This window comes from Stenella coeruleoalba (assembly GCF_951394435.1).
Source record: "Stenella coeruleoalba genome assembly, chromosome: 7".
NCBI classification, from domain to species: Eukaryota; Metazoa; Chordata; class Mammalia; order Artiodactyla; family Delphinidae; genus Stenella; species Stenella coeruleoalba.
Window position 1 is genome coordinate 39610854 of NC_137153.1, and position 13196 is coordinate 39624049.

A 13196-nucleotide genomic window follows, 5' to 3' on the forward strand; every position below is an offset into this window, starting at 1 on the left:
GGAATCAGTAGCAGGTGAAGCCACATTTCCATATTGGAGTGAAAAAGGCAAATTATGGTGTTAGAGATGGAACTAGGAAACCACCTACTTTTACTAAGATTACCTTCCTGTCCTTTTCTCTTTATTGTCTGTACTCTTCTTTTGTATCCTTTCTTTGTCCTTGGTAACTTTCTGTTTCCTGGTCTTAATGTGAACCTGAGGTATCATCTGAATGAATATAAATTCTTCCCATTTTTTTTAGTGAGTTGACCCTTAAAAACTTTTGAACCCATCTTCCCCTGTCAAATTTATGCTTTTGTTTCTGTGTACAATGTGGATGGTTTTATTCCACATAGTAGCCCTCAATTTAATTTTGTCTTCCTCAGGTTTAACTGTTTCTCAAGGTAGAATATCTATTTGTTGTGAACTAATTTATTTTCTATAGGCAATTTATATCAAGTAAGCTTGGAATAATTGCAGCAGCAAGAATAGTAAACATTAAATGCCTTTGTCAAGGTAATCAGTGACTCATTTATAAATGACAAATAATTAGTCTTCACAACACCATAAACCCGAAGGTATTTGGCACATAGCATTTGAGTTTGTTTAAATAAACTTAAGAAAAAGGTAAGAGACTTATTCAAAGTGAATCTTTGATAATTACAAAAAATAATTTCCCAGTTGTTCCATTTAGTATATATACCATTGCTTCATTTAATAGAAGATACTTTAGTTTTAGAAACAATAATTGGAATCTAAAAATCAATTAGTTGAACAAAGCTTAAAAACACTGATCTGTAAAATTATTTTACTTGGAATGCTTAAAACTTCTGAATATAAGACTTTATATTAAAAAGCAGACAGATTCTTTAACCATGTTGGTATTACATGTATATAAGCTATAACTAGCTTTCTTTTCATTTAGTGTTTGTTTTTAACCTTCTGTCTCTTTGTATGTAAATGTATTGTAAGCAGAATATAGTTGTTTTTGTAAAATTTTAGTCTGACAGTTACCTTTTAATTGGAACATTAGTTCATTTACATTTACTGTAATTATTGACATATTTAGATTTAAATCTACCTGCTTATTATTTGCTTTGTTTGTTCCACTTGCCCTGTGTTTTTGAAAAGATTTCTTTTTGATATATTTAAACTAAACTTTTTACATTTATATTATATAAAATATATTCATATTTATATTCAAACTCAATATAAATGTGAATTTTTATCTCTTGGGACAATATAGGATCCTTCATATGTTAACTCCATTTAACTCCCTCTCAATATATGTACTGCTGTTGTCAGATAGAGTATACTATGAGCACTGTACACGTTGTAGCCGTTATTACTGTTTTATGCAGTCATTGGATCTCACCACACATTTACTGCCTCACCACTACCCGCCCCTTTTCTCATTTCTTTCTTCATATCAGTTTTTGTCTGGGGTCATTTTTCTTCTACTCAAAGAATACCCTTATGTCTTCACCTTCATTTTTGAGGGGTGTTTTTTTGGATAGAGAAACGTTTTTCAGCATGTTGAGGGATCATTCTATTGTCTTCAATCTTCCACCACTGAGTTGTCAAGTCAGCCATTAGTCTGATTGTTGCCCCTTTGAACATGATCTATCTTTTAAGGTTAAGTTGCTTTTATGAATTTCTCTTAATCTTTAGTTATTTAGGGGTTTAACTTAGATGTGATTTTATTTATTTTGCTTGGGATTCACAAGGTTTCTTAAATTTGTGGCTTGATGTCTTCTATCAGTTTGGGAAAATTCTTAGCCATTTTCTCTTCAAACATTGATTCTGCTCCATTATCTCCCTCTTTCTGGGACTCCATTTACTTTTTTTTAAAATTAATTAATTTTATTTTTGGCTGCGCTGGGTCTTTGTTGCTGTGCGTGGGCTTTTCTCTAGTTGCAGTGAGCGGGAGCTACTCTTCATTGCGCTGTGTGGGCTTCTCATTGCGGTGGCTTCTCTTGTTGCAGAGCGTGGGCTCTAGACTTGCAGGCTCAGTAGTTGTGGCGCGTGGGCTTAGTTACTCCATGGCATGTAGGGTCTTCTTGGACCAGGGCTCGAACCCATGTCCCCTGCATTGGCAGGTGGATTCTTAACCACTGTGCCACCAGGGAAGCCCCTCCATTTACTTTTTTTTTTTTTTACAGTACGCAGGCCTCTCACTGTTGTGGCCTCTCCCATTGCAGAGCACAGGCTCTGGACGCACAGGCTCAGCGGCCATGGCTCACGGGCGCAGCCGCTCCACGGCATGTGGGATCTTCCCGGACCGGGGCACGAACCCGTGTCCCCTGCATCAGCAGGCGGACTCTCTACCACTGCGCCACCAGGGAAGCCCTCCATTTACTTTTAAGTTTGACCTTTTTACTATATCCTCTGTGTCTTTTACTGTCATGAATAAGTTTCTATTCTTTTGTCCATCTGCTTTTTTCTGGATGTTTTTCCTAACCAACCTTTGATTCACCCATGCTTCCTTTAGCTGGGTCTAATCTGATGTGAAATTTATCTTTTTAATTCTTAATTGTAGTTAATTAAGGGGGGATTAGGGGGGAAAAACCCCAAAAAACTAGGGAGGATGATTTTTAAAAATTGAGAAATATTGCCCAGGGGCATAAGCCAGCATTCTGGGAGCCTAGTAGGACTTATTTTGAGCAGACTTTCACTTACTCTCTTCACCTTTACCCCATTTCTGCCTTTTGCCCTAAGTGAGTAGCCTCTCTGATAAAAAGTCTTTAGAAAGTCAACTTTCCATCTCTTTGAACTAGGGCATGGCCCAAGCAAGGGGATCTAAAGATCTAATTGCTCTTTATAATACCTTTTAACCAATTCTGTTTTCAGTTCCCCCATATAACCATTATCTTCAATTCCTGAACTGTTTTAGGGCTTTGTAATACAAATCGGCATTTTTTTCCTTGGCTTCCCCTACTGTAGATGCTCAGCAAATTGGAGGAGGTTGGAACTCAAGCCTACTAATTTCATCCATCTTCCTCCATCCTCCAACATTTTATTGATATCTCTTCTTTGCTATTATCTCCCCTCCAGTTTTCTTTTTTTATGGGTTTATTCTTTTTAAAAAAGTTATTTTTTTTCCCATCATCTTAGTGGCTTTTGAGGTCCACTATGTTTACCATAAATTATAGAACTTGCTTCTCAGTGAAGCCTGTGGTTGAAAATTAATTATGTTTTATATTCTTAGGGCATTTGTTGGAAATTGCCACGCACAAATCATTTTAACTTTACCCAATTGTATTTGTTGTGTAATAAAAATTCCATTTCATACAACACTTAAGTCTGCATTATGTCTTTCCTAGGGGGTGTGTTTCTTTTAGGTCAAAGCTGGGAATGTTGGTAGAACTCATTTAAAAACTTAAAGCTTGTTAGGCTACACCCTACAGACCTGCACGCCTTGTAATTGCCCAGCCTTAAAACCGAAGAGCGAGCCCAGAGACAGCTAGAGACATCCTTGGTTTATTGGATAGTGACTCTTACATGTCTGATGCAAGGTCCTGGAAAGAGACAGCAGGCAGGACATGGCCGCAGTCTTCACTACCGGTGGTGGGGGTGGGTGTTACCAGTTACACAGAGACTTGGCATCAGGTTGCCTCACCAGTTACCAGGGAAACCAGCAGAAGAGCCTGTCCCTCACAGCCCTTTTGATAAACTAGCAGGTGGAGCCATTCTGATCTGAAGAGTAGAAGATCACTAAGCTGGGGGTAGGGGTGGGAGGATGGGGCGTGGGGCAAGTTACTTACTAGGCTCTGTGATTAAGAGGGAAGGTCAGTCATGCCAGTAGGGTGTGGGTGAGGCAGGCACTCCTTGAGTGGGGGATGTACAGGGAGCAAGAGAACAGCGATCTTGAGTGAGTGGCCTGACCATACACAGCTATATAGTGTTTTTGAACTTAGCAAAAGTGTTTTTATTTTACCTGTTACCTGAACTAAGCAGTATTCTCAGTGACCCTCATTTAAAGGATTTGAGAACTGATAAAGCGTTTAACAATACTTCTCATTAGGAAATTGTGATGGTGACTAAATTTCAGGATAATAGGCATAGGCATATGGTTTTAAGTTTAAGTATGTTTGAAACATTATGGGAAAGTGAAGTTGAAAAATACCAAACCCTATACACTGTTTTATTGTAATAAAAAAATAGCCGTATTTAAATGAAGCCTACTTATTATCTTATAATCAAACTGTATTTGGACCTTTTTTTTTTTAATTGAGGTGAAATTCACACAGCATGAAATGTGCCATTTTTAAAGTGAACAATTTAATAGTATTTAGTTTGTCTACAATATTTTGCAACCATCAGTCACCTCTGTCTAGTACCAAAACATTTTTTAACCACCCACGAAGGAGACCCTCATACTCATTAAGCAGCATTTTCAGCCCCTGAACCACGGATCTGACTTCTGCCTCTATGAATTAACCTATTGTAGATGTTTCAAATAAATGGAATCATACAATATGTGACCTTCTGTGTCTGGCTTCTTTCAGTTACCTTTGTTTTTGAGATTCATCCATGTATCACTACTTAATTCCTTTTTGTGCATATACAAAGACATAAGAAAAGTTGATGAGAAATTTTTCCTAATGCAACTAGTAAAATAAATAGGTCTTAAGCTGAAGAAAGCCTTTAAAACATGCTTAACATTAGTTCTATTTTGTGTGAATGCTTCTTTAAAAATCTAATTTAGGGGCTTCCCTGGTGGCGCAGTGGTTGGGAGTCCGCCTGCCGATGCAGGGGACACGGGTTCGTGCCCCGGTCCAGGAGGATCCCACATACCGCGGAGCGGCTGGGCCCGTGGGCCATGGCCACTGAGCCTGCGCGTCCGGAGCCTGTGCTCCGCAACGGGAGAGGCCACAACAGTGAGAGGCCCGCGTACCGCAAAAAAAAAAAAAAAAAAAAAAACTGATTTGATGTGTTTTGATGAATGTAGAGTACATTTCTACTAAGGTACAGGAAATGAGTACAGGTCTATGGACCAGTTAACTTCATAATGTTCTTGGTTGAAGGCTCTACCCTGTCCCTAGAAGTATAAGAGAGGATAGCTGGAAGTTATTGGTAACGTAATACAAAGATATTGATTGCTGCACACTATTAACATTAGAATGAAATAGTAACCTCCATATTGTCCACTTTCTTTATGTGAAGCTAGTGTTTATTTGTAAGTATATAAGAACTTTTTCTTCCCAGAAAATTAAATTAATATTGTTAAAGAAAAAAAAATGATTCATGATACTTGTTAAAGAACAGCAAGGCAGACTTAATTCAGGAGGACTTGCTACGGTGGGGTTTTGCAGTAGGGGTGAGTTGAGTTCAACTCTGAATACAGTATGGAAGAGTGGAGATTTATAGCTGAGGTATAGAGTGGGGATTTGTGGATGGAAAATTGCTAAGAGGAAACATCAGGGGTAAGGGAGATCCTGGCTAAACGGACATGACAGAATTTTTGCTGAAAGCAGGCCAGGGTGATCAGATACCGAGAGTAAGGGATTAACAGACTCAGCAAGATTCTTGCTAAACCTGGAGTAAGCAGGCAGAGCCACTGAACTAAGGACAGAGACCCAGGTCAGGGCCAAGTCAGAAAGAGGACTCAGAGGACCCTGCCTCAAGTTTGGTCAAGGAGAGTCTCTGGCAGTATAGATCATTTGTGGACAAATGTTCACAGCAATATCTAGTATAGTAAAGCTTACTAATATTAATGTGCACCATTTTTAATGTACAGTTTACCATTTAATCAAGCTAATCTTAAAAATGGATCTTCCTTTTTAGTGACTGTGATGCACATATTTGAGTCTGGTTTGCATATGAGAGTCATTTATTACTACCACGTAGAAAATTCTTATAGCTACAATTGCTATTGGAATATTTTCTAGGCAGATAAATCATGCCATGTAATTGAAGATAATATCACAACTTCCAAGTCCCCTGGAAATCATAGCTGCTTATAACTAAAAGTGAACCATTTGTGCGTTTGTACTAAGTCAGTGAAATGCTGTTGTACCCACAAATACAGAGGAAATTGAAATCATCTAGAAAAATAACTGGGACTTAAGTGAGCACTTAGGACCACAGTCCAGGTTTGACTATAATGAAAGCTTTGAGGCTTATCATAAGAGGAGGCAATGATCATCCTTATCATTGAGATTCAAGTAGGTGTCAAGTTAGTCCTTGTTAGTCTCTAAGACTTGCCTGGACAAGACATTTGATGACCAGATACATTTATAGATATTTATGTGTTAAATTCTTGGCAGCCTCTTCGAAGAATGAAGTTATTCTTCTCACATAGGTGTCTATTGAGACTTCAAAATAAGAATATAATATATCAGAATAAGAAGAGCACATATTCATTCAAAGAGGATTCATCTCTCCTCTGGCATGCTGTAGAATAGGGCAGATCACCCCAAATGAGTGAGGAACTGAGCTGACTTGAGAAGGGTTTGCAAAACTTATGAAGCTTGTGTAATTCTCGGTTCACTCCTCCCCCCTTTCTAAGTTGTAGCCCTCCAGAGGTCACAATTGAAGGCCCAGTGTTTCTCCTTTCCTTAGCACCACAAGACTGCCAAAAATTATGTTATTTTCTGTTTTATTTGTTTTGCTGCTTTCTGCTTTGCTTTTCCGCTTCTTGCATTGTGTATTTTAAGAATTTGTCAAATACCTCTAGGTCAGAACTGTTGGGGGTCACATCTCTGTAACTCCCTTCCTTCAGGAAACTTTGCAGCTCTGAACTCCAACTTTTGCCTGCATTCTTTTGAAATTGCTGAAAGCTCTGATGACTACCCTGCCTCTTAGCCACTGCCCTTGCCTGCCCTTGGTTTTCTCTCGACTTTGCCCCATGCACCTTTTCTCTTGATTTTTCTTTGTATCCTTTCACTATAATAAGTCATAGTTTTGAATACAACTCCGTGCTGAATCCTGTAAATCGTCCTAGCAAATCACTAAACCTGGGGTGGTCTTGGGACCCCCAACACGCGTGCCCATTCCGAATTTCTGTTAAGTTGGATTGTTATCTCAGAAATGTTCTACTGAGAATGACCAGAGACAGATGGAATTGTAACCCCTCTACATATGTGTGTAAATCGAGGCTCAGAGATGAATTTATCAAGGTCATCCATCTAGTAATTCCTGACAGAACCAGGAATTGCATCCACGTCTAACTCCAAAATTCCCCTGTACTTTCCTTATGTCTTGCATCTTCCAAATGACTAAGCAAAATTACTGAAAGGGAATGGTTTCAGTTTTTGGAGCTGCCCTGTATTATTTGAGAATTAACCATTTAACGCTCTCATTATGCACAAGGAGAGTTTTTAGATCAATAGCAAACTAAGTTGGAGTTTAGTGACTTACTGTTAACCGAAGGCAACTGTTACATTTTTTTTTCAACAAAGTATCAGTAAATTAGCAACTTAATTTCCTTTTTTTCCCCAAATAGATAAATAATCTCTTTTTATACATTCTGTACACTCTGTGTGTGTGTGTGTGCGCGTGTGTGTTGCGTGCGAATGTGTGTGCAAGTACTTATATGTATGCCGTGGGCACTTAAGACTGACAGAAGTTGTTATTTGTGTTTTTTGTGGATAATTTTGTTAACTTTGTGATATTTAGTAGAGGCTATAGGGTAGGGATCAGATTATATAAGTAAAATGCTCTCCAATATTTGTGCAGATAGAGATTTTCTTTCACCTTAGACTTAACATTTCAACACAAGAAAGACACAGTCAGCGAGTCACAAATTTCTGACAATGTGGGCAATGGAATATTTTTCTGTTTGTAAATAAGTTTCAGAAATTCTTCCCCAGGGTATATTTATTTATTTATTTTTAAATTTTACTGTCTGAAAACAGGTAGGTTGGTCTCAGAATTGTAAAAGAGTGCAGGGTTAAGGGAGGATCCGGAGTTACAAAGGTAAGGCAGCATTTTTAGTCTGCTGGGCTTGGGGCAGCCCATCACCTGGACTCTTTAGGAATTGAGAAAGATTGATTTACTTTTTTCTTTAACAAGGTAGATTTTATTAATGTCATAATAACATTTTATATTTGTGCAGCTTAGGGGTTTCAAATGCTTTCCCATTTACTATCTAATTTGAGCCAGTCCACTTTGTGAGGTGGTGGGGCCGCTATACCCTTGAGAAAAACCAGTGCTTGGAGAAAGTAAGTGACTTGTTCAAGATCACACAGCTGGTTAACAGAGGGGTAGAGGCACAAACCCAGACTTGCCGACTCCATGTTTCCTCCGTGCTTGTACAGGTAGCAGAGCTGAGGGTCTGCACCCTGTTGTCTTGGATGTCAGAACAGCTGTAATGGCAGCAGATGAGTGTACGTTTGAGGGAGACACTTAATTTTTTGGTTTAATTTTGTGCAGTGCTTAATAGTTTACCATAAGGATAGCCAGAAAACTTTCTGAATCTGAATGAAGCAGAATTATAAACCTTTTCCACATCATAACGATACCATACAACAGAGAATTTCAATGATTTGTCCTGTGAGAATGCCCTTTGGGGGAAAATTTTGACATTTTCCCTGAAGCAGCATGAGGAAGATTTGTTCTTGAATTAAAATGCTCTTCTCTTTTAGAATGAAATGTTTCTAAAATCCAGAATAGAAGGATATTAAGGCAGGTATATATGGAACAGCTATTAGAGTGAAACAAAAACAGGGCAAAAGGAGTAAACATATGTGAAGAAAATGAGGGGAGCAAGGAAGTAGTGGTGGGAAAAGCAACGTAGTAGTGATGGGAAATAATTAAACGTTGGTTAGACACCAAGGAGGGAAAGGTGAGGTGGGATGAATTGGGAGATTGGGATTAACACGTATACATTATGTATAAAATAGATAACTAATGAGAACATGCTGTATAGCACAGGGAACTCCACTTTGCTGTACAGTAGAAACTAACACAACATTGTAAAACAACTATACCCCAATAAAAAAATTAGACTCTCTTTTTTTATGATTAAAATAATATTTGAATTCCTTTCTGCTGATATAAAGGGATTGTTTTATAACACTAGGGCAAATTACCTTAGTCTTTCTCTGAAGTGAAGGTTATTGTGAGATCACGTGTGTGCAGGAACTTCCTAAATTGTAAGGCGCTCAAAACATATGTTGGAATTATTAATAAAAGTAAAGCTGAGTTGTTAGGATTGATCTTGTGCCTTAAGTTTTTTCACTAAGGTAAAATCACTGGGATTGGGTGATATGAAAATGGGTGATCTTGTCAACCTTGTGGCTTCTCATAGAGTTCAGCAAACATTTGTTCAGGGCTACAGTATATCAGGTAGTCTGGGAGCCGACCGACAGGAGGTGCCAAGAGACACCTATGATTTAGTACTGAGAAGACAGGCCCTCAACAGATGGTTTCAAATGCATATGAGAAGCATCGGATAGAACGTGCAGGGTACAAAGGGCGACTATAGAGAAAGGGCAGGGTGGGCTTTAATAAAAGAGCATCTAAAGTGCCAGTAAGAAGGCTGCTTTCAGTGAGTGATGGGGGTTGTATTCTTCCTTCTCTTTCCTCATCTCAGTATCCCCCTAGCTCCTTAAACCCAGATCTACTGACCTCTCCTGTCCCCTCTGCCCCGCTCCCCACCATAAGTTAGCACTGATGGCCCCGTTACCATTGCAGGATGTACCGAATATTTCAGCTGTGGCTAGGGGTTAATGAAGCTGGGCTAGGAACATGATTTTGTTAGGATCCACAGAAACAGGAGTCGAATATCAGGGCCAGTGTGAGTTACAGCAGTGGGCTAAGTATATGAAACCAGTCCACTCCTGGCTCTTAGAATGGGTGATGCCAGAACGTGAATGGCATTCATGTCACAGGTGGCATGTGAATAAGCCAAAATCAAGAACGTACAGTCTTAAATTATCTTCTGTATCCAGAGCCCTGAACGTTCCTTATTGTGGGATTTCTTCTAAATTTCCAGGAGCTTGCCTTCCAGGTTGTGCTTCTCTGTCTGAAAGTTCTTGCCAGCATCTGTTACCAGCTCCAAGTCTCCTTGTTTTCTGGAAGCTTCTGTGGCTTGATCCTGGGCATCCTTATTGTCCCTAAATTAACTTGTCTCCTTCAGTTTCCTTATTGACTTACAGTTTCTAAGACTAGGCTTTTTCTTTAAACTCTTTCCCTTTGTTCAAATTGATTAACTTTTTAGTATTTAGCTTCCCTGGGACACCCTGAGAATTTGAAACACCAAGGTCAAGATGGAATGAATTAACAGTTTTTCAAAAGAAAGAGAATAATTGTCATTTTAAAGTCAAATAATTTTTTAATCCAACTTTTTTTTCTCTAAAAACCTAACAGAGTGATGATATTTTAGTTGCATAATGGTGAAATTGTTCTTGTGAATGTTAGATGTATTGTAAAGTCTTACACAATCTTCCAAACCACTCAGCTTGATTTATCAGGACTACTGTATCATGGTGCAAGCTCTCAGTGTTTAAGAGGAAGTTTACTATACAAGATCAAGGTGGTTTTGCAATGTGTTACTCTCTTTTCCTTAATTAGCAAGATTGAAACAATTCTAGGAGAAAAGATACTCTCACCAGATGAGTTTTGCCTTCTTGTCTCAGAAAATTAGAACAATATAATCCATTAACTTGTCTTTCCTGTTTAAACTTCCAGATATCTGAACTGAATTTAATATTCAGTTGCAGGAATTCTTTCATTTTAGGTGCCTAATAACATCTCTTTCTCTGCTCATTTGACAAGATTATTGTTCCCCTTTTATTGTCTAATTTTATAGCTTTTAATTGTATCAGCAACGGGAAGTAGGTGGGATATAAACAAACATATATCTATATGAAGCTGAGATCGTTTTGGTCACAAAATGGGGACGTTGAAACGTTTCTGTAGTGTTTCTTTGATATGGGTGTGTGTGTGTGTGTGTGTGTGTGTGTGTGTGTGTGTGTGTGTGTGTGTAAAATCTCCCAAATGGGGAGAAATCAGAATACTGTGATTTTTTTTGAAGAGGGAAGAATATGTTACCCTAGTGGAAGGGCTGTCTTAATCCCAAACAACCTGCCTAATGAAATATTTAGAAGCACTTAGTGCTTTTAGCAAATATCTTCTTCTGTGTCCCAAGGGAAAGTAAGTAATCTGGGTATGGAGTGTTCACTTGTTTTTCATTTTTTTTCTTGACCAGTGGAAACTGTGAGGATGGGTATATGGGCCGTTTTTATGGCAAATAATTACTTTACAGACTTAGAATAAGTGGTTTCAGGGCATTACTGGAGGAACCAATTAGATACCACAGTTCCTTATAAAGCCTGTTGAAATTATCTGTTACTTGATTTATAGTGATTAAAATACACTTTTAGAGTCTACAAATTGATGGCATCCTTCAAAGAAGTAACCTAATGAGCAAGTCCATTGTTTTTTGTAGCTATCTAATTGTAGCATATATATTGACACTCTTGTCAGATAATTAGAAATCAGCATTTCACCCTTTATTATCAATGCAATAGATTTCTGCTATTATAAGTTTCTTAATTTGTTCATTTGGGTAACATTTAAAAAATTAACCCAAATTACTTGTATTATATTGAAATCAAAGTTAATCCAGTATGGCCAAATAATTTTATATCAGAGCCTTGAAAACTAACGAAATCTTGTGTGTTCCATGTGCTTTGGCTACAGCCCCACCACTTATGTTTTGGATGAAGATGAACCTCGATTCCTTGAAGAAGTTGATTACAGTGCAGAAAGTAATGATGAGTTAGATATTGAATTGGCTGAAAATGCAGGAGACTATGAACCTTCTGCACAAGAAGACGTACTTTCTGACTCTGAATTATCAAGAACATACCTACCTTGAGCCCTTTGCCATCTCTTGTGAACTGCATAGAAGAAATGAAATATCTTGGTTTTCATTACATAGGAAGTTTGAGAGCAGTGAGTGTATAGAGAGGTGACTCAGAAAGTCAGAAAGCAGCTTGGGCCTGTTTGGTTTCAAGACAATAAATATGTTATTATTAATTAATGATGAAATTGGCACTTGTTTTATTTTAGATATTCAATGCACTTTACATAGCATTGAAGTATCAAATATTGGGTTTACTTTTTCAAAACCTGAGTATCATTGCATGAATTTTTATCTCCTTATGGTTATATCCTGCATCAAATGGATAATTTTGAAGTGTGTGAGAAAATAAAATCTAAATTCTAGAGTTGTTGAGAATCCTGGGTTGTTGAAAACTAATATGTATGTACATGGATTCCTGTAGATGTGTCTGTGTAAGGGTGGGTAGATATTGAAGATAAGACTGTTCTTCAGAATCATGTTAACTGTTGAGTTGTGACTGAAATACTCCAGAGTTTTCCTTGAAACCATTACATTCTACATTTACCAAGTTAAACAAATAAAAGCTCTATTAAACGTTGCATTCATTTTTTCATCCTTTTTAACCAGCTCAGATTATTTGGTCTGTAGAATCTTTGGGGGAATATTATGATAATCTGACATCTGAAAACATTGATAAAAATTTGTAAAAAAAAAATGCTTAATTTACTAGTGTTAAGTTTTTTTTGTTTTTTTTTTAAATTTATTTTTGGCTGCATTGGGTCTTTGTTGCTGCACGTGGGCTTTCTCTAGTTGCAGTGAGCCGCGACTACTCTTCATTGTGGTGCCTGGGCTTCTCATTGCAGTGGCTTCTCTTGTTGCAGAGCACAGGCTCTAGGCACGCGGGCTTCAGGAGTTGCGGCGCTCAGGCTCTAGGGCACACGGGCTTCAGTAGTTGTGGCTCGCAGGCTTAGTTGCTCCAAGGCATGTGGGATCTTCCCGGACCAGGGTTCGAACCCATGTCCCCTGCATTAGGCAGGCAGATTCTTAACCACTGCACCACCAGGGAAGCCCTAGTGTTAAGTTTTTTTATAGTATAAGTATACCTATCTATCATAAAAAATATACGTGAACAGCTCTTTTCTCTAAAATTGTGTCTCATGGCTGCACCTAAAGTCTATCACTGCAGTCAGTTTGTTAAAAAGCTTTAAAAATTCAGTGAGGCTATGAGCCAGTATTAAATGTATATGAAGCTTATATAGCACCTCCTGAGCTGTGCTGTTATTAGATGTGCTAAAGTGAATTCAGGGCATGCTGACACTGGTAACCGAGTCCTAGAAGATGGCAGTGAATTTCAGCCTTTTCTTGTAGTGACATCTTCCCGAGTTTAAGCTGTCCTGCTGCAGGAATGTCTTTGTCCTCAAGT

At 38.2% G+C, this 13196-nt stretch overlaps 1 protein-coding gene across 1 annotated transcript in view; it reads left to right on the forward strand.

Annotated features, from left to right (window-relative positions):
- The window catches only part of AGTPBP1 (ATP/GTP binding carboxypeptidase 1), a 170154-nt gene extending 157388 nt beyond the window's left edge, over nucleotides 1-12766 (forward strand). The window contains exon 26 of the mRNA XM_079927641.1: nucleotides 11629-12766. Within this exon, the coding sequence (XP_079783767.1) occupies nucleotides 11629-11806 (178 nt within the window). The 3' untranslated portion in view covers nucleotides 11807-12766. The remainder of the gene's footprint in view (nucleotides 1-11628) is intronic.
- Nucleotides 12767-13196: the final 430 nt, after the last annotated feature.